The sequence below is a fragment of the Patella vulgata genome, chromosome 1, assembly GCF_932274485.2.
Source record: "Patella vulgata chromosome 1, xgPatVulg1.2, whole genome shotgun sequence".
Lineage (NCBI taxonomy): Eukaryota > Metazoa > Mollusca > Gastropoda > Patellidae > Patella > Patella vulgata.
The window spans coordinates 70,993,101-71,018,462 of record NC_065879.2 but is presented as its reverse complement, the minus strand read 5'-3'; the positions used below and the strand labels follow the sequence as shown (position 1 = coordinate 71,018,462).

Sequence of the window (25,362 nt, the reverse complement as noted above, 5' to 3'; positions counted from 1 at the left end):
CCATGCATCGCCTAGGGCATTAATCCTATAAATCTATCGTCTATACAAACAATATACCCTGGCAACTAAACGCAATAGCCGCCCGTAGACGTTAATTATAATTTATAAGCTCAATTTAAAGTTTAAAACAAAGAATATTGGAGAAAGGTGATTAATGAAATATATAAGACAGTATGAAGAAGATATAAATGGTGGGTAATTAAGGTGGATTAAGATCCATTAAAATATAATTTACTGAATTAAGTAATACTGTGCGGATTAGCACGACGTATCAAACATTTACTATTGAGTCCAAATTCACCCTACTATAATACTTAACGTGGACTTGAGTCAGTATTGCTTATAATACATTATTCTTGGCGCTAATCGTCGAAGAGTTAAGATCTAAATCATCTCATAAAGTCTGTCATTGAGTCAACTGGCATGGTTTCGATTCCTCGGTTGTACGTGACAAGGAGTAGGGTCGCCTGTCCAACCTCGTGGGTTTTCTCCGGGCCCCCCCTCTCTCTCTCTCTCTCTCTCTCTCTCTCTCTCTCACACACACACACACACGCACACCCACACACACTCTGTTTTCGTGTTAAAGTTTAAATGAAATACATATGAAGTACATATGTTCTTTGAATTCTTTACTGTAACAAGGCCAATCTTGTTTCTATTTCTAGAACACCTGAAAAGGCACATAGCTGAAACTAAAGTTCATCTAACGATAGCGGAGAAATGGTTAGTGACCGTAGGTAGGTAAACACAGACTAATTTAATTGCCGAATGGTACTTGAGTAAGAACACCTGCTTCTTCTATTTACCAGACTAATTTCAGACAAATTCCGGTCTGCTATAATTAACTAACTAGCACGCTACGTACTTTATCTTTCAAAAAAAAAATCCCATTCAGATGAGAGAGAGAGAGAGAGAAGAGAGAGAGAGAGAGAGAGGGAGGTCATTTCGGATATGCTAGAAGGAGGAGATCCAAGAATCCAGAGAGAAGATCCACGTAGTTAATCATACAATCGCCCCAAATGATTTTGTTCTCTGGCCTATCATTAAAGGAACTACTTCGGTAATCTAAAAACGCACACATTCGATCACTCGCCCAAATTGGTTTTGTTGAAGCCCCAATGCGTAGTGAATGTTTCTTTTAATTGTTTCACTTCAGTTTCGTGTCCCCGCTTGTATCTAACAAAGGGTAGGGTCGCCTGTCCAACCTCTTGGATTTCTCAGGGTTCTCCGGTTTCCTACAACTGCATTAAAGACCCCTAATCAGCGAAATATTAAAACAAAATTGAAAATGTTAGTCCCCCAAAAAATTAGTTTGTGTGTGTGTCTCTCTCTCGGGGAGCGGGGACGTTGGTTGACCAAATGGTTAGCGTGTGCGCGCTATATCATAAGGTCTGTCATTGAGACAAATGCGTGGTTTCGATTCCCCGGTTGTACGCGACAAGGAATTGGGTTGCCTCGGGTTTCCTCCCACTGCTAAAGACCCCTACGCGTAAGTGAATTATTGAAATAAAATTGAACATATGTTAGTCCCGAAATTACCTAGTTTGTGTCGAGTCGACTTTAAACCCTACATGTATTTCTCTCTCTCACGCTCATTAATTGTCTCGCTTCGGTTTCATTGCACCGCTTGTACGTAACAAAGGAAAGGGTAAGGTCGCTTGTTGTCCAACCTCGTGGATTTCTCCAGGGTTCTCCGGTTTTCCCCAACTGCTAAAGACACCAAATCACCAGCGAAAATTGAAATAATGAATACCCGCACCTGGGACTCATATTTTAACACCTTTAATTTATAACTAAGCCAGGAATAAACATTTTGGGAGCTGATTAAAAAGGTATTATCATAAAGCCGGTTATTGGTCATGGCTGGTAATAAAACAACTGACGTTACAACCAAATTCATAATTAAAAGTATATAAACTAATCACGTACCTGCCAAAATATGATAGATACAAATAGCTAATCAGGGTATTGGTCAAGGATATTAATTACACTAATTGACCAAAAACAGCAAAACGTGTATTTCTTATAAATAATCATGTCACAAACAGACACGGTGATTTATTACAGAGAACATTGGTAAAATATAATTAAAGAGAAAAATGAACCGAACATGTACCACCAGATGCTGTTTATACCTGAAGAGAGAAAATTGTTGTTTTGACTTCATTAATTTAGAACAGACGCACAAAAATAGTCCATCTGAGGTTCAGTGGAAATAAATGCCTTGCTGGTGGCATTTGACTCATAGAACATCATCTAGCCAGCAGTTTTGGTTTATGGGATCACGAGGGGTTGTAAGATCGAGTGGTTTAAGGCGTGCGCTGTAGATCGTGTGCCCTCTCTATGACGCCAGTAATCTGCTTTCAATCCGACACTTATATTTGACATGTGGAGTTTGACCTTACTGCATGGGTTTTGTTCTCGATCTAGACTTCCCAGGTCTAAACTTAATATTTGAACTTAAATATTGCTGGTTGTCAATGCGCACCAGCTTGTTAATTAACCCAGTAACTCCATATTTTTAAATCAACGTCCACACAAAAAAACCGTGTAACTGGCGTCGATCACGTGGTGGAGTATAGTTACTGAGGTCAGGGTATTGAATTCGAAATAACTTTGGTTCCGAGACGTCAAAACTGTTTGTCCCATGTGACTATTAATACCGAATGGTGTCAGATATCCTTTCACAGTCTCATACAACAACTTTTGGTCTTCGAAGGAATTATTAGTGAGCAGAAATTCGCCCATGTATCTGTTACCACCCGTCACTTCAGTCAGTTATATAGAGGGATAACTCGTGTTTTCCTTTTGCGTTCGCCACTTCCGATTGTTGAAACATTGATTACTCATCTATCGTAGCAATGATCTCTGTGATAAAATAATATTTGGAACGTGTTTAACCAGTTCTATCACATATGTGATAATGACTGGCACCAATATTGTCCTTTAACACATTAGTCCGGCCATCTTGGGATAAACGCGAGGTTATTTTCTCCATGGTCACGTGTACAATGTTAGAGAGGTGAGATCTGCCCAATCTTTATCGAATTGTATTTTGTTTATTCTTTGATTTTGTTTCGACGTTTATTTTATGCAATGGGCTGAATGACACGCTTTAAAATGGAAATTTTCAATTTCTCCTCATCACACAGTTCTGGAATTAGAGCGCAGCACATTCCTTTTATTTTCTCTTCATTCTGACCTGATGATTGGATTTTTCTCCTTTTCTGTTAATTCCTATATGGTAACATGTAGCTATCGTGAGCAATATAATTGATTTTCAATATTGGATCCCTCCATAAAAGGAGGCAGCACACGTAGCGAAAGAACTAACCAGAGAGAGATTGGGGATGGTGGTTTACATCCTATATTGTATATCATGGTACTCTCCCCTTAATCATTCAAAAATATTGCAGTATGTTTCAGCTAAAAATAAGATGACTTTGACCGCGATGTTAACGAAATAATTAAATTTGACCATTTTCAGACTAACATTAATTGGAAACATTAGCTTAATAGCTCTTTTAAGTAATATCAGTGACGTAGAAAATATTAAAGGAATTGAGTAATCCCACCGTATTTTATATTAATTTCAAGGGCGGGTGATTGTTCGTTAATAATGTCAAATACATTTTGTGTATGTAACAATACAAATAGACATGCAACTGCACAAATAGTTAACACCTCTGAGTGCGGTGGTTATACATCCAACATACGGGTAATGGGTCGTTTTATGTGGCTCCAATGGGATAAACGTCCTCCGACGTTAGGGTAAGTTACTTCATAATAACTGAGAAAATCAACACCTACAGATTTCTAGATGAAATGAAATGAAATGGGGTTTAACGTCCTACTCCTAAACTGGGCTAATGAAGACAGGCATACGCCATACAGTGTGCAATGAGGGAAATTTTGCCCGGGCAGCGGCACTACGGCCTACTCTTATATCGAATTCTAACTGCCAAGGGATCTTTTACGTGCACGCCAATGTGTACACGGGAAATCGGTTTTTCGTCCCATCCGAACGACTAGACAGCTGTCATTGTCAGGCCCTCCGTCCTTCATCACTGACAAGGGGAAACCACGCCGGAAAATCTGGATGAACTTTCTCGGCCAATGCAGGGATCGAACACCCGACCTCCAGGCTAGCGAGCCAGCGTCTTACCCACTTAGCCACCGTGATCTCCAGATTTCTAGGTACTATGATTTCTAGATACTATGGCTCTACCAATTATGTTGGATATAATACTTCAATATATTTTTAATGATAAACTGCTTTTCAACCGATTAACATCACAGCATTCTCGGCGCACAACTTGTGATTGAAAGGAAGCTGTATTATCTATTCAGTGAGTATACACACAAAACAGGTCATCATAGCCCTAGATATAAATTTATGTAACTTAATATAACACACAGTCACGTTACACGGACATAATAAAACATAAAGAAAACCTGGTGTAAAACACATGTATCCATTTCCTGATTGCACGATGACTGTTCGATGATATATTATTAACGAAGACATACCATTTATAAGTACTATAAACTATATGATGATTAGAACAAGAGAATTAATGATGCTGATTATCTTTCTTATTGCAGGTCAGTTTTTAACATTTCTTTAAAATGTTTCCTTCCAGATTAGGGGTGGGTGCCTGAATGGTGTAACGCGTTCGCGTTAGTTTATAATGGTCTGTTTTTGAGTCGCGTGGCGTGGTTTCAATATCCCGCTTGTATTGGATAAGAAGTATGGTCGTCTGTCCAGCCTCTTGGGTTTTCTCGGGGTCCTACTAAAGACCCCTACGCCAAGCGAATTCTAGAAATAATATTGAACCGTATGGTAGTCCCGAAATAAACACCACTTCTCTGGATGTTTCAGCTTAAAATATATAACTGGGCTGAAATAAACCCCATAATTATCGCATCGTAGACCGGGTATAATTACACGGGGATACATGTGTGAAAACAAATCTAACGGTTTTATCAAAGAGCTTCGATATGTGGACATGATAAGCTTATCTATTGGAAGTAGGATTAGTTCATATGTTTATGTATACCCATAGTAGTTTCGGTGCTGTACACGTGTCAGAGTATGATTAATCTTTTCAGAAAATCTTGTAATATTTTGCAGTAGTACCTCATGTTACTTTTGACATATTCCCCTGGTACAGTCCACGTGTTTTACGCTTACTCTTGGTGTATTATGGATATTGAGTTTGTCTTCCCTTTACGGTCGATTTCGTATAGAATTTCTGATAAAATAGACCAAAGCCTTAAATAAATATAAGGCAGGACATGGCATATATATATAAACTTGAACTCAATGTTATAGTTTCAATAAAATAGGACAGTATTAACCGATATAATGTTGCTTACTCATCGTTAGCGGAAATAAAAACTAAATTTACCTTTGATACTCGTACTCTTTTTAGATAGGTATACATTCATTTCATATAACATATGATATCCATAATTATTGCTATGTTGAGTTTACGATAAATTATTTTAAGTTTTCAGCTTGGCGTTCCATAGTGCTCGACTTCTAATCCAAGATTAACCGGAAACACGTCATCACTACTCAAGTAATACATTTTTCAGGGAAGCTTCCATAATATTTCTTACACACTCTTTTATAGCAGGGGATGATTGGTCAAAACCTGGCCTAGACGTTGTGGATGGTTTAGATGAGAAACTACATCAACTTAAACCAATAAAGAGTTCGAGCCATTCTGCGACAGACCACAGGGGAGGTAATCGTTACATCATTCAGTAATAACACCCGATGATCGGTTTTATATAATACTACAATATCCAATACTTTACTATTTAATATTCATTGTGCCATTTCAGCCATACCCTACGATCCCCTGCTTTCAATATAAATCATGTTGATACCAAAGGTTGTTTACCTTATCTGGACTGTAACTCGCTCCTATTCACTTGCAATCTTTGGTCGATTCGCCTATGATTTACTAAAGACACCAAATCACCAGCGAAAATTGAAATAATGAATACCCGCACCTGGGACTCATATTTTAACACCTTTAATTTATAACTAAGCCAGGAATAAACATTTTGGGAGCTGATTAAAAAGGTATTATCATAAAGCCGGTTATTGGTCATGGCTGGTAATAAAACAACTGACGTTACAACCAAATTCATAATTAAAAGTATATAAACTAATCACGTACCTGCCAAAATATGATAGATACAAATAGCTAATTAGGGTATTGGTCAAGGATATTAATTACACTAATTGACCAAAAACAGCATAACGTGTATTTCTTATAAATAATCATGTCACAAACAGACACGGTGATTTATTACAGAGAACATTGGTAAAATATAATTAAAGAGAAAAATGAACCGAACATGCACCACCAGATGCTGTTTATACCTGAAGAGAGAAAATTGTTGTTTTGACTTCATTAATTTAGAAGAGCCGCACAAAAATAGTCCATCTGAGGTTCAGTGGAAATAAATGCCTTGCTGGTGGCATTTGACTCATAGAACATCATCTAGCCAGCAGTTTTGGTTTATGGGATCACGAGGGGTTGTAAGATCGAGTGGTTTAAGGCGTGCGCTGTAGATCGTGTGCCCTCTCTATGACGCCAGTAATCTGCTTTCAATCCGACACTTATATTTGACATGTGGAGTTTGACCTTACTGCATGGGTTTTGTTCTCGATCTAGACTTCCCAGGTCTAAACTTAATATTTGAACTAAAATATTGCTGGTTGTCAATGCGCACCAGCTTGTTAATTAACCCAGTAACTCCATATTTTTAAATCAACGTCCACACAAAAAAAACCGTGTAACTGGCGTCGATCACGTGGTGGAGTATAGTTACTGAGGTCAGGGTATTGAATTCGAAATAACTTTGGTTCCGAGACGTCAAAACTGTTTGTCCCATGTGACTATTAATACCGAATGGTGTCAGATATCCTTTCACAGTCTCATACAACAACTTTTGGTCTTCGAAGGAATTATTAGTGAGCAGAAATTCGCCCATGTATCTGTTACCACCCGTCACTTCAGTCAGTTATATAGAGGGATAACTCGTGTTTTCCTTTTGCGTTCGCCACTTCCGATTGTTGAAACATTGATTACTCATCTATCGTAGCAATGATCTCTGTGATAAAATAATATTTGGAACGTGTTTAACCAGTTCTATCACATATGTGATAATGACTGGCACCAATATTGTCCTTTAACACATTAGTCCGGCCATCTTGGGATAAACGCGAGTTTATTTTCTCCATGGTCACGTGTACAATGTTAGAGAGGTGAGATCTGCCCAATCTTTATCGAATTGTATTTTGTTTATTCTTTGATTTTGTTTCGACGTTTATTTTATGCAATGGGCTGAATGACACGCTTTAAAATGGAAATTTTAAATTTCTCCTCATCACACAGTTCTGGAATTAGAGCGCAGCACATTCCTTTTATTTTCTCTTCATTCTGACCTGATGATTGGATTTTTCTCCTTTTCTGTTAATTCCTATATGGTAACATGTAGCTATCGTGAGCAATATAATTGATTTTCAATATTGGATTCACTCCATAAAAGGAGGCAGCACACGTAGCGAAAGAACTAACCAGAGAGAGATTGGGGATGGTGGTTTACATCCTATATTGTATATCATGGTACTCTCCCCTTAATCATTCAAAAATATTGCAGTATGTTTCAGCTAAAAATAAGATGACTTTGACCGCGATGTTAACGAAATAATTAAATTTGATCATTTTCAGACTAACATTAATTGGAAACATTAGCTTAATAGCTCTTTTAAGTAATATCAGTGACGTAGAAAATATTAAAGGAATTGAGTAATCCCACCGTATTTTATATTAATTTAAAGGGCGCGGGATTGTTCGTTAATAATGTCAAATACATTTTGTGTATGTAACAATACAAATAGACATGCAACTGCACAAATAGTTAACACCTCTGAGTGCGGTGGTTATACATCCAACATACGGGTAATGGGTCGTTTTATGTGGCTCCAATGGGATAAACGTCCTCCGACGTTAGGGTAAGTTACTTCATAATAACTGAGAAAATCAACACCTACAGATTTCTAGATGAAATGAAATGAAATGGGGTTTAACGTCCTACTCCTAAACTGGGCTAATGAAGACAAGCATACGCCATACAGTGTGCAATGAGGGAAATTTTGCCCGGGCAGCGGCACTACGGCCTACTCTTTTACGTGCACGCCAATGTGTACACGGGAAATCGGTTTTTCGTCCCATCCGAACGACTAGACAGCTGTCCTTGTCAGGCCCTCCGTCCTGCATCACTGACAAGGTGAAACCACGCCGGAAAATCTGGATGAACTTCCTCGGCCAATGCAGGGATCGAACATCCGACCTCCAGGCTAGCGAGCCAGCGTCTTACCCACTTAGCCACCGTGATCTCCAGATTTCTAGGTACTATGATTTCTAGATACTATGGCTCTACCTATTATGTTGGATATAATACTTCAATATATTTTTAATGATAAACTGCTTTTCAACCGATTAACATCACAGCATTCTCGGCGCACTACTTGTAATTGAAAGGAAGCTGTATTATCTATTCAGTGAGTATACACACAAAACAGGTCATCATAGCCCTAGATATAAATTTATGTAACTTAATATAACACACAGTCACGTTACACGGACATAATAAAACATAAAGAAAACCTGGTGTAAAACACATGTATCCATTTCCGGATTGCACGATGACTGTTCGATGATATATTATTAACGAAGACATACCATTTATAAGTACTATAAACTATATGATGATTAGAACAAGAGAATTAATGATGCTGATTATCTTTCTTATTGCAGGTCAGTTTTTAACATTTCTTTAAAATGTTTCCTTCCAGATTAGGGGTGGGTGCCTGAATGGTGTAACGCGTTCGCGTTAGTTTATAATGGTCTGTTTTTGAGTCGCGTGGCGTATTGGATAAGAAGTATGGTCGTCTGTCCAGCCTCTTGGGTTTTCTCGGGGTCCTACTAAAGACCCCTACGCCAAGCGAATTCTAGAAATAATATTGAACCGTATGGTAGTCCCGAAATAAACACCACTTCTCTGGATGTTTCAGCTTAAAATATATAACTGGGCTGAAATAAACCCCATAATTATCGCATTGTAGACCGGGTATAATTACACGGGGATACATGTGTGAAAACAAATCTAACGGTTTTATCAAAGAGCTTCGATATGTGGACATGATAAGCTTATCTATTGGAAGTAGGATTAGTTCATATGTTTATGTATACCCATAGTAGTTTCGGTGCTGTACACGTGTCAGAGTATGATTAATCTTTTCAGAAAATCTTGTAATATTTTGCAGTAGTACCTCATGTTACTTTTGACATATTCCCCTGGTACAGTCCACGTGTTTTACGCTTACTCTTGGTGTATTATGGATATTGAGTTTGTCTTCCCTTTACGGTCGATTTCGTATAGAATTTCTGATAAAATAGACCAAAGCCTTAAATAAATATAAGGCAGGACATGGCATATATATATAAACTTGAACTCAATGTTATAGTTTCAATAAAATAGGACAGTATTAACCGATATAATGTTGCTTACTCATCGTTAGCGGAAATAAAAACTAAATTTACCTTTGATACTCGTACTCTTTTTAGATAGGTATACATTCATTTCATATAACATATGATATCCATAATTATTGCTATGTTGAGTTTACGATAAATTATTTTAAGTTTTCAGCTTGGCGTTCCATAGTGCTCGACTTCTAATCCAAGATTAACCGGAAACACGTCATCACTACTCAAGTAATACATTTTTCAGGGAAGCTTCCATAATATTTCTTACACACTCTTTTATAGCAGGGGATGATTGGTCAAAACCTGGCCTAGACGTTGTGGATGGTTTAGATGAGAAACTACATCAACTTAAACCAATAAAGAGTTCGAGCCATTCTGCGACAGACCACAGGGGAGGTAATCGTTACATCATTCAGTAATAACACCCGATGATCGGTTTTATATAATACTACAATATCCAATACTTTAGTATTTAATATTCATTGTGCCATTTCAGCCATACCCTACGATCCCCTGCTTTCAATATAAATCATGTTGATACCAAAGGTTGTTTACCTTATCTGGACTGTAACTCGCTCCTATTCACTTGCAATCTTTGGTCGATTCGCCTATGATTTACTAAAGACACCAAATCACCAGCGAAAATTGAAATAATGAATACCCGCACCTGGGACTCATATTTTAACACCTTTAATTTATAACTAAGCCAGGAATAAACATTTTGGGAGCTGATTAAAAAGGTATTATCATAAAGCCGGTTATTGGTCATGGCTGGTAATAAAACAACTGACGTTACAACCAAATTCATAATTAAAAGTATATAAACTAATCACGTACCTGCCAAAATATGATAGATACAAATAGCTAATTAGGGTATTGGTCAAGGATATTAATTACACTAATTGACCAAAAACAGCATAACGTGTATTTCTTATAAATAATCATGTCACAAACAGACACGGTGATTTATTACAGAGAACATTGGTAAAATATAATTAAAGAGAAAAATGAACCGAACATGCACCACCAGATGCTGTTTATACCTGAAGAGAGAAAATTGTTGTTTTGACTTCATTAATTTAGAAGAGCCGCACAAAAATAGTCCATCTGAGGTTCAGTGGAAATAAATGCCTTGCATTTGACTCATAGAACATCATCTAGCCAGCAGTTTTGGTTTATGGGATCACGAGGGGTTGTTAGATCGAGTGGTTTAAGGCGTGCGCTGTAGATCGTGTGTCCTCTCTATGACGCCAGTAATCTGCTTTCAATCCGACACTTATATTTGACATGTGGAGTTTGACCTTACTGCATGGGTTTTGTTCTCGATCTAGACTTCCCAGGTCTAAACTTAATATTTGAACTAAAATATTGCTGGTTGTCAATGCGCACCAGCTTGTTAATTAACCCAGTAACTCCATATTTTTAAATCAACGTCCACACAAAAATAAACGTGTAACTGGCGTCGATCACGTGGTGGAGTATAGTTACTGAGGTCAGGGTATTGAATTCGAAATAACTTTGGTTCCGAGACGTCAAAACTGTTTGTCCCATGTGACTATTAATACCGAATGGTGTCAGATATCCTTTCACAGTCTCATACAACAACTTTTGGTCTTCGAAGGAATTATTAGTGAGCAGAAATTCGCCCATGTATCTGTTACCACCCGTCACTTCAGTCCGTTATATAGAGGGATAACTCGTGTTTTCCTTTTGCGTTCGCCACTTCCGATTGTTGAAACATTGATTACTCATCTATCGTAGCAATGATCTCTGTGATAAAATAATATTTGGAACGTGTTTAACCAGTTCTATCACATATGTGATAATGACTGGCACCAATATTGTCCTTTAACACATTAGTCCGGCCATCTTGGGATAAACGCGAGGTTATTTTCTCCATGGTCACGTGTTCAATGTTAGAGAGGTGAGATCTGCCCAATCTTTATCGAATTGTATTTTGTTTATTCTTTGATTTTGTTTCGACGTTTATTTTATGCAATGGGCTGAATGACACGCTTTAAAATGGAAATTTTCAATTTCTCCTCATCACACAGTTCTGGAATTAGAGCGCAGCACATTCCTTTTATTTTCTCTTCATTCTGACCTGGTGATTGGATTTTTCTCCTTTTCTGTTAATTCCTATATGGTAACATGTAGCTATCGTGAGCAATATAATTGATTTTCAATATTGGATTCACTCCATAAAAGGAGGCAGCACACGTAGCGAAAGAACTAACCAGAGAGAGATTGGGGATGGTGGTTCACATCCTATATTGTATATCATGGTACTCTCCCCTTAATCATTCAAAAATATTGCAGTATGTTTCAGCTAAAAATAAGATGACTTTGACCGCGATGTTAACGAAATAATTAAATTTGATCATTTTCAGACTAACATTAGCTTAATAGCTCTTTTAAGTAATATCAGTGACGTAGAAAATATTAAAGGAATTGAGTAATCCCACCGTATTTTATATTAATTTAAATTGGAAACATTAGCTTAATAGCTCTTTTAAGTAATATCAGTGACGTAGAAAATATTAAAGGAATTGAGTAATCCCACCGTATTTTATATTAATTTAAAGGGCGCGGGATTGTTCGTTAATAATGTCAAATATATTTTGTGTATGTAACAATACAAATAGACATGCAACTGCACAAATAGTTAACACCTCTGAGTGCGGTGGTTATACATCCAACATACGAGTAATGGGTCGTTTTATGTGGCTCCAATGGGATAAACGTCCTCCGACGTTAGGGTAAGTTACTTCATAATAACTGAGAAAATCAACACCTACAGATTTCTAGATGAAATGAAATGAAATGGGGTTTAACGTCCTGAGGGAAATTTTGCCCGGGCAGCGGCACTACGGCCTACTCTTATATCGAATTCTAACTGCCAAGGGATCTTTTACGTGCACGCCAATGTGTACACGGGAAATCGGTTTTTCGTCCCATCCGAACGACTAGACAGCTGTCCTTGTCAGGCCCTCCGTTCTGCATCACTGACAAGGGGAAACCACGCCGGAAAATCTGGATGAACTTTCTCGGCCAATGCAGGGATCGAACACCCGACCTCCAGGCTAGCGAGCCAGCGTCTTACCACGTGATCCCCTTAACCGGAAACAAGTCATCGCTACTCAAGTAATACATTTTTCAGGGAAGCTTCCATAATATTTCTTACATACTTTTTTATAGCAGGGGGTGGTGATTGGTCAAAACCTGGCCTAGGCGTTGTGGATGGTTTACAACCAATTACCAATTCGAGCCATTCTGTGACAAAGACCACAGGGGAGGTAATCGTTTCATCATTCAGTAATAACTCCCGATCATCGGTTTTATATAATACTACAGTATCCAATACTTTAGTATTTAATATTCATTGTGTCATTTCAGCCATACCCTACGATCCCATGCTTTCAATGTAAATCATGGTCTTTGAAGGACAGAATTGGACGAACAATTTACCATACACTCTGGTTCACAGGCAAGATTTGTGTCGGTGAAATGACCAGCAATGACTCCTTTGTTCAATTTTTGTTTTATTTTTGTATTTGGCGCAGTATTTTATGACATTGACAACTAATGATTATTGTGTTACCCATGCAACGACGATCAATCCATCTTTCGTTTCTGTTTTGTTAGGTTGCGAAATTTAGGGATGACTAGCGACATTGCTGGAGGGATGTTAATAGGAGGGTGTGTGCCATGAGTTTTCTCAGATTGGGGGACAATATAAAGATAGGTGATATTGACCCCTTTATAATTTAGTTTGTGCACACGATGTCAGTTATCACTCAGTTCAACCACCGTATAACATCCCCTTTTGATTCACGCATAGAAAGTAGGGGTTACTCTCGAAATGATCGTGTCAATATTCATACCAATCTGGCCACCACTACACGTTACAATCTATGATTATTTATCGGTGAAGGAAAATCGCCCACAAATAATCCTCCGTGTGTACATCCCTTAAATGTAAACATTGTCGACCGGTTCATACAGGAACTATTGTATGTTATAGTTTATCACACCAGAGCGTAAAGCAAAGGGGTCTAAAAAGGAAAGAGGAAAGAGAAAAATGAATAAAAGATCTCGTAAGAAATGTAAAAGGCATCACCGTGTAGATGTATGTGGTAAGTTGTTTTTCTATAGCAAATTTTAGAAAAAAAATGATCATTCACTTTACTTCCGGTGATCTCAAAGGTACACAAAGGTCAATATGGCTACCGGCTTTAATAATATATACATCGCTTAAGGTTACCTTTCCAATGGTTTGACACTTGTGTGCACTATGACTATTGTACGTATGAGGTTAGCTGATATTATTCTGCGATGTTACACAACGACAATGTTTCTGTGAACTGCTATAAACCTATGAGGGGATGAGTTTGGCGTTTTATTGAGTGTTTTGATATCATTTGGTATCCGTTGTTTTTATTTTACCAGCACCTGGCTCTTCATGTCTTCTTCTTGGGAGTGACGCTCTTCAAAAAAGCGGTACCTCTCCGTTAATTCACGTACGATCGACACGAAACTTGGCAATCCTTTCCTTGGACAATCGCGCATAGATTGACTGAGTTAGATTTCAGATATGACCTTACCATCCCTAGATGGTGGCGATGACGAGAATCGATTATAATTTAAGTCCCACATCCACTTTATTGACATCAACTACTTTAATATAACATTTTGTTAATATCAAATATTGGTTTCAAATGCTATTTCACTATCTAATCGGCCTACGAAAGATCAACTAGGTTATGTTTAATACCTAGCTCGTCGATGGAATTGGATGTAAAACTGACACCCCCAATAATTCCGTCGTCGACTGCTACGAATAACCCGGATATGGTCTGGTGTGGAAGTCTAATAGAATGGGCACTATCAAGTGTGAGTGTGACACATTAATACGAAATTATGGTATGACATATCCGACAAAATGTCACACTGCTTTTTAAGACTATTACACATCTTGATAACGTGGGGTCGCCAGATTAACATTTTGACAAATAATAGAAAAAGAGACGAAAGCATTTTCTAATATATAGTGGGTTTGTTGGTATACATTTCAGATATAAAACTGAAAAGAAATGGATGGCCAAAAGATAACATAAACGCGGTATTTGGCTGTCGTGTTCGACTAAGAAAATGTATAAACAACTCTCTTTTTCCCGACACCTGGAACAGAATTAAGGTAAATGTTAAACAATGTAGCAATTTTAATTTGATTGCCGTAGAAAAGAATTAAGTGGGAACTGAGGTAGCTACGTGAGTCAAGGTACTGTCTCGCTAACCTGGTGGTCCCAGGTTACATCGCGGCGTCGAACCGCGACAGTTCCTTGGGATATCTCGGCGTGGTATCCCCTTGTCAGCATGTAGTCGTTCGGATGGGACAGAAAATAGAGGTCCCGTGCGCACGTTTACTTGCACGTAAAGTAATCTTTGATAGTTGCTGTTCTTTGCAAAATTATACTCATAGCTCAATGTGCGTCTTCATTATTCCTTTAAACTGTTAAATATCGAAAACACGTCAATATTATGAACAAAACACAGAGCAGTGATTGTTATGTTTTAAATGAGTGAGTGAGTTAATACACGGATAGATGGATGAATGGATGAACGAATAAAGAAAGGATACAATAATAGTAACATAGAATCATAAATAATATAAATATAGCCCCATTATGATAGTTTACAACTGTATGTTATCGTATGTCTTCCTCTCTGTGATGAAACATCAGGTTATCTTAAGATTGTATAGATTTAAAGTGAAATATTATGGGTCACTTATCATTTTACAGTCAGATAAACCAAAAAGACCAATGTATGAAAAAAGAAATGTAAGCCTGGATGATACAGGTTTATACGGTGATGTTTATCTTAATGTTTCGGGTAAGTTTAATGCCTCTTCAACAAAAGAAGTGCATTAGTTATTTTGTTTTACTTAGATCACTTCATCCACTTTCCCATGTCCCTGGTGAAAAGGGGGGTTGGATGGCCGAATGGTTAGCACGTGCACGCTATATCACGAGGTCTGTCATTGAGTCAACTGGCGTGGTTTCGAATCCCCGGTTGTACGTGACAAGGAGTAGGGTTGCCTGTCCAACCTCGTGAGTTTTCTCCGGGTCCTCCGGTTTCCTCCCACTGCAAAAGACCCTTACGCGCAAGCGAATTATTGAAATAAAATTAAAACCATATGTTAGTCCCGAAATGACCTAGTCTGTGTCGAGTGGACGTTAAACCCCATTTCTCTTTCTCTCTCTCTCTCCCGGGTGAAAATGGTGTTCGGTCCCATCTGAACAATTTGCCAACAGACAACAACGCTCACGAACATTAAAATAAAAATGTTTACTATGCTTAAAATGATTAGATCTCGTTCATATAAATGTTCCAAAATTGAACAGTTTTGCGAATGGGGTGTCTGTCTACGTTTAAACTACTAGGTCAACAGATATTGGCAATATTGAGCAATCGACAGTTGAAGTCAAAACGAAAATTACATATCAATTAATATTTCAAACCAAAAGTATAATTTTGTCCAATAACTAATCGAAATAAAACATCATATCAACCCACTCCAATACTTTTGTTGGCTCGAGTCAGTGAGTGAGATGTGTATCCTAATTCAATCCGCTACTCATCGATGATCTCGTCATTTTTACCACACTTTATTCTAGAATTTCGATGGAAAAATGATACTATCCAGTTTATAAAGGTTCGCCTGGGTGGTACTGTAGTTATGGAATGGGAATTTGAAACACCATCCGTGGATATGAAGGTTTATGTTCACAGGGAAAATCGCACAAATGTAAGTGAAGTTTAATCTCGTTACCAAGAGTCGAAATAAATGGGCTCGCGTCACCCCATCTTCATAAGAAGGGTTGGTCTCGCTGTGACACTATCCTGTGTCGCTGTACCCAAAAGGAATTAGCTGTGACACTATCCTGTGTCGCGGTACCAAAAAGGAATTAGATGTGACACTATCCTGTGTCTCGGCGACCAAAAAAGGAATTAGATGTGAAACTATGGGGACAGATGGTCGTCTAGGACCTGCTTGGACTTCACGTTGTTGTATCAATTATTTCAATCATCAATTAATTGACTCTGGAACACCGTTTATGTTGTCACTAAGTTTATCTAACGAATACAGCAAACTACAAAGGTTACATACCCGAAACTACAATATCTATGATAGTTACTTTTTGAGTAAATTATCCACGGTCTGGATGGTGTGTTCACCCTAGCCTCTAAGCCGAGGAGGCTATAGGTATGTTCCCCTTGAGCTCCGAATGATTGTCTGAGGATAAAATAAAACCCGCTCTATAATATATAGAAGTATAATGCATTAGCTTTTAGGGTGGGACAATTACCATTTTTGGGTACGCGTTTCATATAGGCACCGTTTAACGTCAACATTATTCTAGTTAATTGTACTACTCTGTGCACGAGAGGACTGGACGATAGTACCCTACTTTCCAGAAATGGGTACTGACATAACTGGGGGTGAGTTAGTCTAAGTCTAGACTCTCAGTTAGTAGTAGGATAATGCAAGCTACTTCATTACCCTAGTTTTCGTTACGCATCATGTAGGTAAAGATTTCTATATTAAACAGAACACTTTTCTTAGACCTAAAATAACCCTATAGTGTTATATCGCTTTAAGTCTGTACATCTTCACGTAATACCCTGCATATTTCATCATTAATGTCGACTGTCTTCTGACTCAGCTTGAGCCCCACTCAGACTCTTCGATAGAAAATATCATCTCTGGCTTTCCAGCTAAAATGTATACCTGTGATAACCGAGTTTTTGGTTTAAGGTTCGTTCAATGTCAAGTTTCCCGTGGAGGTTGCCATGTTTGATCTGAGTGTGTCTGTGTCACAACCTCTGATTGGAAAACGATATTTTTCGCGTGTTTGCGGTAAAGGGGGATAACGTTTCTATAAGTTCGGGAATGTCAACCAAATCTAACAACGACTAGATGTTGTAAAACTCGCGGTCGTTGTTCAGGAACATGTCGTCACCCGGAAAACTGTCAAAGTTAGACGGCATATTTCTAATTTCCTCTTCCCGGAAATATTTATTATCTTGTATTTACTGCATATACTCGAAAATTTCCCTTCTCTATGGTCCATTGTGCAGTGAAGGCCATTGAAAGTATTTATGTAAAAAACTAAATTTGGGTTTATATACAGAATATTTGGTGACGCCGTTATTTTATTTTGTAAATGTCTCTAATATAAAGTTTGTTTTCTTACAGAAAAAAAAAATATATATAGCGGAAGTCGATAAGAATTGTGGGAACATGCATATCAATTTAACCAGAAGTGGTGAAACTCAGAAAGTTACCTTTACAATAGACAATACAACAATAGAAGATCTTAACTTTAATTATGGCATAACTGTACAATTCAGTGGTACCTGTATTATGGTTAGCCCCTTGATAAAGCTTATTGAAGGTATACAGAACTAACCAATATGAATTTCGAGATTCCGATGCTGATCGCTTGTCATTTTTAGATTTATAAAATACTCTTTGGTCATGCGTGATAGTTAAACGTATTCTTGATATATATTATGTATTAGAATAAATAAAGTATATATCCACAATATAACACTCGATTCGACTACCATTTCTCTGCAAAGTCCAACGAAACGGATTTGTGTGAATTTCTTGAGACTTGATCATACAAGCCTATGGTATATCTCCTCCGAATATTGGTTTATGATTGAAAAGCGCCCAAACGAATATAGTCAAATCATATTCCGAAGTTCTTCATTGACAATACAACCTTTATAGTTTTAGATGTAATGGATTTTACTCTTTTATGATCTAATTGCAATTTTGTTTCGTTTAGACTTTGATTTTGTTTGGCTGCCGAGTTCCGACACAGTGAACATAGAATTTGAACAAAGTGTAGAGTTATTTTGGTCATACAAAACACAACGATCTCCTACCAGAATTATACTTAAACGGAAAAGCGACATTAAGGTATAAGATGACCGTTTATTTCAAAATCACTTTATTACGAAAGAATATTAGGAAACGTGTTTTAGAGAAAAGGAAAACCAATGGTTGTTTTGAGGTGTTGACGAAAGGTTAAATATGAGTAACCCTTCTTCTTCGTCTTTGATCGACTCCTCTTAATAGCCCTAAATCAGTCCGTCGATATTTTCGAAATACACTTCATTGCTTTCTCCCCGTGTTGATACCAAAGTTTGTTTACTTTATCTGGACTGTAACTCGCTCATGGTTGTGGGGCTTAAGGTATGTCTAAAATCCTATTCACTTGCAATCTTTGGTCGATTCGCCTATAATTTACTGGTTTACCCCCCCCCCCCACCCCGCCACCACACACACACACACACAGATCGTGAATTGAATAGTGATCTCACTATCCTATAGCAGGATCTTTCTGAGAATACCCTTACCGCATGACAGGGTATCGGACGACATAGTCAAAACCACTGGATTTCTTTTACTTTTTATGTTTATATTACATTTCTAATAATTATTATTATTTTCATTTTTTTTAGAAAGAAAGGGTAGGAATATGGACATTGGCTAATGGATTTCAAACTGAATTAAATATTTCAACCATTTTTAGTAAAACGGTTATTTATAATTCTAACATCACCGATGGGTTTATTTACGAAACAGTTGGTCTTAAATTATCGGAAGTTAACTTGGAAGATATCCGCGTTGTCTACTATTGCCGTGTCATCTATGGGATGGAATATAGATATACCAAATACGTAACCTTAATACATGCAGGTAATGTCATAGCATAGTGTTGGCGGGTAACAAAATATGCCCACAAGCAGCTTTTACAGAGGAGGCAGTAATAATCTGCTCCAACGACATCAATGCATAATACTCTGTAATTTAGAATCTTTACACGGATTCAGGGTTAGGAGCTGTAATTTAAATAAATGCACCCTGTTGAGTAGGCGTCTGACTAACTTTTTATAGGGTTCTTTTTAGTGACTAGTAGAGTTTATAAGATTTTGATGACACTATACACAATTATGTATTTATAAATTGTATACCCTTTAGCTGTTCGTTTTTACCTTATTTTTTAATCACAAAACAACAATCCCAGACTTTACATATCAACAAATACAATAAAATGGTACGCTTACATTATGTATAGTGCAATACAGCCTAAGTAGACCTAATAATAAGTGCATGTAAATAAATTAGAAATTAAGGTCAAATCAAAGATTTACATGAACCACTGTCTTGGTTGAAAAGCTCTCTATCAGGGTATTTCATGAAGAAAATAAAAATAAAATGAAGCAACAAAGTGGAACAATGCGGACCCGTAAAGTTATTGCACATTTTTAATTGTCGAATGCTTAAATGTCGACAAACGCCCTTGTAAATTTTGTAAAAACACAAATACCCTATACTATCTCTAATTTGAATATTTTATAGTGTAATTTGAAAAAAAACCAAAAAACACTGCATTAGATGCTTCAGTTAAACAATTATTTTTTTTGTCTTACATCTAATAGAATCTACAACAATTAATGTTTATGATGAGGTTATACCAGAAAAGAAGAGTTTAATAATCTTATTGGTCAGCATGGAATCAGCAATATGTATACTCTTGGTGGTGTTCCTAATAGTAACAATAATATTATTTTTTTGTAAGTATTAGCATTGTTATAAATGAATGAATGATGTGAAATGAAATTTAACGTCCTTCTTGTATGGGCTAATGAAGATGGGTATACGCCATAGGGGAGATTTTTCCCAAACAGCCTACTCTTATTTCGAATTCCAACTGTAAATGGTACTTTTACGTGCACGCCAATGTGTACACGAGACCTCGGTTTTTCGTCCCACTCGAACGACTGTACGTTGTCCCTTGCCAGGCCCTCCGTCCTACACCAGTGACAAGGGGAACCACGCCGGAAAATATCGATGAATGTTCTCGACCCACGCAGAGATCGAGCACGGGACCTCAAGATTAGCGAGCCAACGTTTTTCCCACTGAGCCACCGCGGCTCCCAATTTATTAAATAAATGGTTTATCCATATTTATCTGATATCTTGGGTGTTACTTGACTTACTGCATATTCAGTGACGCATGAACCAAGCATTTCTTTATTTTCCTCCTTCTGTGCCTTTTGTTCAGTAAAGGGTTATTACATCAATTTTAAAGTAAGAAATTGAATTGAACCCGACGGAGAAACGAATTGAAACACAAATGCAAAAAATGAAAAAAAGGTATGAGTATATACACACACCGCTCTTTGTATAATATATTCATATCTTATTTCATTTTATTTATTTGTGTTTTATATGCCCGATAACGATTCGTAAAATCTTGTTAAAACGTCGCAGTGTAATAAGCCATAGTAATTATTATTAATAGCGTTTTAAATGATTGTGTGCCACTTACTAAATTTCATTCAAAAAATATAAAAGTATGTATTTTAAATAAGACATCAAGTCGTTACAGATTTTTAAAATATTTATTTTGCATTGTCAAGAATTAAACTGGTTTCCACAATGCACAACCCAGAGTACAAATCCTTCCATGAATATATTAACATGACGGCTATTACGGTATGAGGGGATTTGGCGGACAGTGTAAATAAACACAAAAGCATACTCTTCGTATTCTGTAAATACGCTGTAAAAGCATCATAGCACGTATTTTAATACGAATAGCGGAGCTTCAAAGTGGGCGTGTTAATTTGTTAAGTAAATTTGACATCGTGTTGAGCATTGCTGGAACTTTTAAAATATTAGATAAACGAACAAAATATAAAAATTACTATCCTATCTGCAGCTTTCTTTTTGTTGGACATGCACATCATTTCTCGTAAAGCATATGTCTCATTTTTGCAGGCATAAAATACACGGGATGCAAATCCAAGAAGCAAGCTTGCCAGAATCAGATGATACCAAGTGCGTACAGTAAATATCACGTGACTATAGAAAAGGAATCAGTCCCGTTTTGTAAAAAACTGTGTTGGTTAGGACATTATAAAATGACACAGGATGAATATCACAATTATGATGAAGAACTACTTTAAGGGAGGCAACCCTTGTACCACAATTTATAGAGTAATCACCCTTAACATTCTCACAAATTTCATTTGGTAAAGATATGAATGGTGAATATTATCAACGCTATATGTAGCTTATTCAGTGGAGACGCGGGTCGGGGGGGAGGGAGGGAGAGAGAGAGAGAGAGAGAGAGAGAGAGAGAGAGAGAGGTGGGGTTTAATGTCCACTCTACACAAACTAGGTCATTTTGGGTCTAATACATGGTTCACTTTTATTTCAATAATTCGCTTGCGCGTAGGGGTCTTTAGCAATGGGAGGAAACTGGAGTACCCTGGAAAACCCATGAGGTTGGACAGGCGACCTTACTTCTTGTCACGTACAACCGGAGAATCGAAACCACGCCAGTCGACTCAATGGCAGACCTTATGATACAGCGCGCACGTGCTAACCATTTGGCCATCCAACCCTTCCGCCCCCGCCCCCTCACACACACGCGCGCGCGGGAAAGTCTCCGCCGGGGTGTTGGGTAGTTTATTTTTTTAAAATTCAAGGCTAAAATCACGGATCGTGCCCAAGATAAGGAAATTGGTTATCAGAAATGATAGCATCCGTCAGGCAAATCGGGCTTGGATATAGCCAGCCTTGAATTAGATGTAAAACCATTAATTTTTTTAATTTTGGCGATCCTACACATACAAAAGTCGAATCGAAACCCCGAAGATTGAATTGATGATATACCTCGTGATCTTTAATCACCTCCACCCCACCCTCAAATTAATATGGCACGTTGACAAGATAGCATAACACTTAAAAAGATATAATAGTTTGATCGTGAGGAAGATATCATGGCCATTTGAGAAGATACTATTTTAACAAGACAAGACACCCAGTTAACAACATAAGACAGCTACGGTGTTTTATATTGGGCAATCAGAGGAGTAGGTGCGCGTTGGATCACAAGGTCGATCATTGAGTCAAGTGGCGTGGTTTCGATTTCCCGCTTATACGTGATAAGGAGTAGGGTCTACTGGCCACCCTCCTGTGCTGAAGACCCATAGCTACTATATTTTATTTTAGTCTCGAAATTACCAAGTTTGTACCAGTGGACGTTAAACCCCATTTCTTACTCTCTCTCTCCGGTGCATTATTGTCGATAATAATGTACGGTAGGCCTATAAGTAAATCTCTATGTAAATAGGTAGATCTATCATAAGTAGATTAGAACACCACTGCCATTTAAGAGTGTAAAACGATAAAATAGATAATCGAGACTATTTAATCGAGTCAGATTAAAGTAATTTGACTGAAATTTTCCATACATTCAATTTTCATTACCGGCTTTATCTATTTTTGTACTATTATATAATCTTTAAATAAACGATTATAAGAACGTAAATTTACATAATTAATATGTGTTCATAACCAATACTCCATATTCCTGAGCAAAGACCCGAGAAATCTCCCTCTGACCATTGCTAGATTGACTTCTGATACTTGAGCTTTTGAGGGAGTGTGTCTATTCTTCCCGTTAAATCAAATCTATCCCAAGTGCAGCAATATAACAGCCCTTCGTTTAATCTGGGGTGTTCCTTAAAACTTTGGTCAGTGATTTAAGCTATTAAAACCGGTGAAAGTATTGTTTGTCTCCAAATAGTATCGTTATACTATATCCGTTTTGATAGCCTCGTTTGTCACGCAGTTAGTTTTTCTGCAATATTCTGCTATGCACTGGTTAATTGGGCGTAATAAAATCGTGAGTCTTGACGTAACGTTATGTAAACATATTTGGTCCAATTTGGAGCTCTGTTTAAAGCGTAATGATATTGTTACGCAATTAGCTATTGGTTGTTAATCGGACTATTGACTAGTCATAATTTGGAACAAAATTTGTTTCCATTACAGCAGTGTTAAGTGGGATTAGCTCTAATCAACCGAAACACTGCGAGGAGTATGCCAACACCTATGGATGCCAGTCTTGAGTCAAGTGATGAGCCGTCACCGATACAGAGAGAGAGAGAAATGGGGTTTAACGTCCACTCGACACAAACTAGGTCATTTCGGGACTAACATATTGTTTAATTCTATTTCAATAATTCGCTTGCGCATAGGGGTCTTTAGCAGTGGGAGGAAACCGGAGGACCCGGAGAAAACCCACGAGGTTGGACAGGCGATCCTACTCCTTGTCACGTACAACCGGTCACCTATACATATTAAGCACTCGAAACATGTCCCAGTTATAAATTAATTATAAAGATAACTCCTGTGAAGTCATAACTCTACATTCCATTGCTCCTTTGTTTTGTCCTTGCATATCTTCAGAAAGCTATTTGTTGGCGCATATTCGTCATTTAAAATAGGAGGATTGGATGGCCGAATGGTGCGCGCTGTATCATAAGACCTGTCATTGAGTGAACTGGTGTGGTTTTGATTCCCCAGTTAGTACGTGACAAGGAGTAGGGTCGCCTGTTCAACCTCGTGGGTTTTCTCCGTGTCCTCTGGTTTCCTCCCACTGCTACAGACCCCTACGCGCAAGCTTACTATTGAAATAAAATTAAACCATATGCTAGTCCCGAAATGACCTAGTTTGTGTCGAGTGGACGTTAAACCCATTTCTCTATTTAGGCAAGACTAAGATAGTTTTAGCGACCCGTTTGTTAAACCACTTGACAACTTAAACAATTGAAAGACTCATAATTAATATATATATATATATATATATATATATATATATATATAAATTGGTCAGTTTTTGTATCTCCAAAATTAGTTATCTTCATTTTCTTGGAGATATTGATAATATATATTCCTTGTAATTCTAGTCTAAACCACCCATCCTCCTCTCTTTTCGTTTATAAAACTTATGTTTCGTTGGCTAATAAACTGTCACATGCATATGTTCCCCTATCTTTCATATACATAATGATGAAATAATCGTACAAAAAATGATGTATCTATGATTGAATTTTATACTAGAAAATAATTGATAATGAGCTATAATCCTGTTAAATAACTAATAAATGATGGTATATACATACTATGATTGAAATTTATACTAGAAAATAAATGATAATGAGCGATAACTCTGTTAAATAACTAATAGTCTTCCAATAATGTAAACATCAGAAAGTAGTTGAAAATAAGTGATAACCCTGATAAATAACTAATAATTATATACAATACAGTAAACATCGCAAAATTGGGAAATTTTACATCAGTAATTAATTATCATACTAATATACTAATATTTCGAAAATTTATAGGTTTTTCGATGTTACGATTCGGATCTGGGTAACTGGCTGAAAACACATACTACAAATATTTAGCACAATCTATCAATTTGTTGGCGAAACACAGAGATGATAGTGGTGGCTTCGCGTAATATTCGACAATATTGCAGATTATTTTAATTTACAAACAGGATGTCTTTTGAACTTTAATCGTGTACTTTGTGTTTAGGGGAAGTACGATAGTAAAGACAACACTGGATGGTTTATGAATAATTTAATTTCTAGTTTTATATTATTAGTTACAACCATGAATAAACTGAAATGCAAAATGTTATGCCTTAGAGTAACAACTTTAACTCTTTGGATTTTCATTGATAAAAGTCAACCGACGTTTGCGTCGTCATTGAAGACTTAAGAATCTTGTTCAGAATAAATCAGAATTAAGGGGACTTTGATTGATCTTGGTATTGGGGAGATTTGAGCTACGCTGAATTTCAAACCACTAAACGACATTCTCGAACCTCCGCCATAA

The 25,362-nt window shown here is 37.3% G+C and overlaps 1 protein-coding gene across 5 annotated transcripts; it reads left to right on the top strand.

The window, feature by feature from the left end:
* The first annotated feature begins 8,713 nt into the window (after nucleotides 1–8,713).
* Nucleotides 8,714–22,997, top strand: LOC126826167 (uncharacterized). Of its 5 annotated transcripts, none has more exons than XM_050555557.1 (12): nucleotides 8,714–8,843; nucleotides 9,858–9,971; nucleotides 12,774–12,871; nucleotides 13,600–13,711; nucleotides 14,651–14,772; nucleotides 15,380–15,470; nucleotides 16,256–16,386; nucleotides 17,839–18,037; nucleotides 18,437–18,570; nucleotides 19,116–19,353; nucleotides 20,097–20,231; nucleotides 21,442–22,997. In XM_050555557.1, the coding sequence occupies exons 1-12, from the start codon at nucleotides 8,792–8,794 to the stop codon at nucleotides 21,627–21,629; spliced, it is 1,614 nt and encodes a 537-aa protein (XP_050411514.1). In that variant the 5' UTR covers nucleotides 8,714–8,791; the 3' UTR covers nucleotides 21,630–22,997. The 5 variants fall into 5 exon arrangements, with proteins under 5 accessions (XP_050411514.1, XP_055955426.1, XP_050411517.1 ...); XM_050555560.1 differs by having other exon boundaries at nucleotides 8,718–8,843; nucleotides 9,861–9,971; XM_050555563.1 differs by lacking the exon at nucleotides 9,858–9,971 and having other exon boundaries at nucleotides 8,734–8,843.
* The last annotated feature ends 2,365 nt before the right edge of the window (nucleotides 22,998–25,362 follow it).

Excerpts from the sequence above, each read along its gene's own strand:
- LOC126826167 (XM_050555557.1), top strand. The coding sequence starts at position 8,792 with ATGATGATTAGAACAAGAGAATTAATGATGCTGATTATCTTTCTTATT. Across the intron at positions 8,844-9,857 it reads GATTATCTTTCTTATTGCAG|CAGGGGATGATTGGTCAAAA; the intron begins GTCAGTTTTTAA and ends ACTCTTTTATAG. Across the intron at positions 9,972-12,773 it reads TGCGACAGACCACAGGGGAG|CAGGGGGTGGTGATTGGTCA; the intron begins GTAATCGTTACA and ends ACTTTTTTATAG.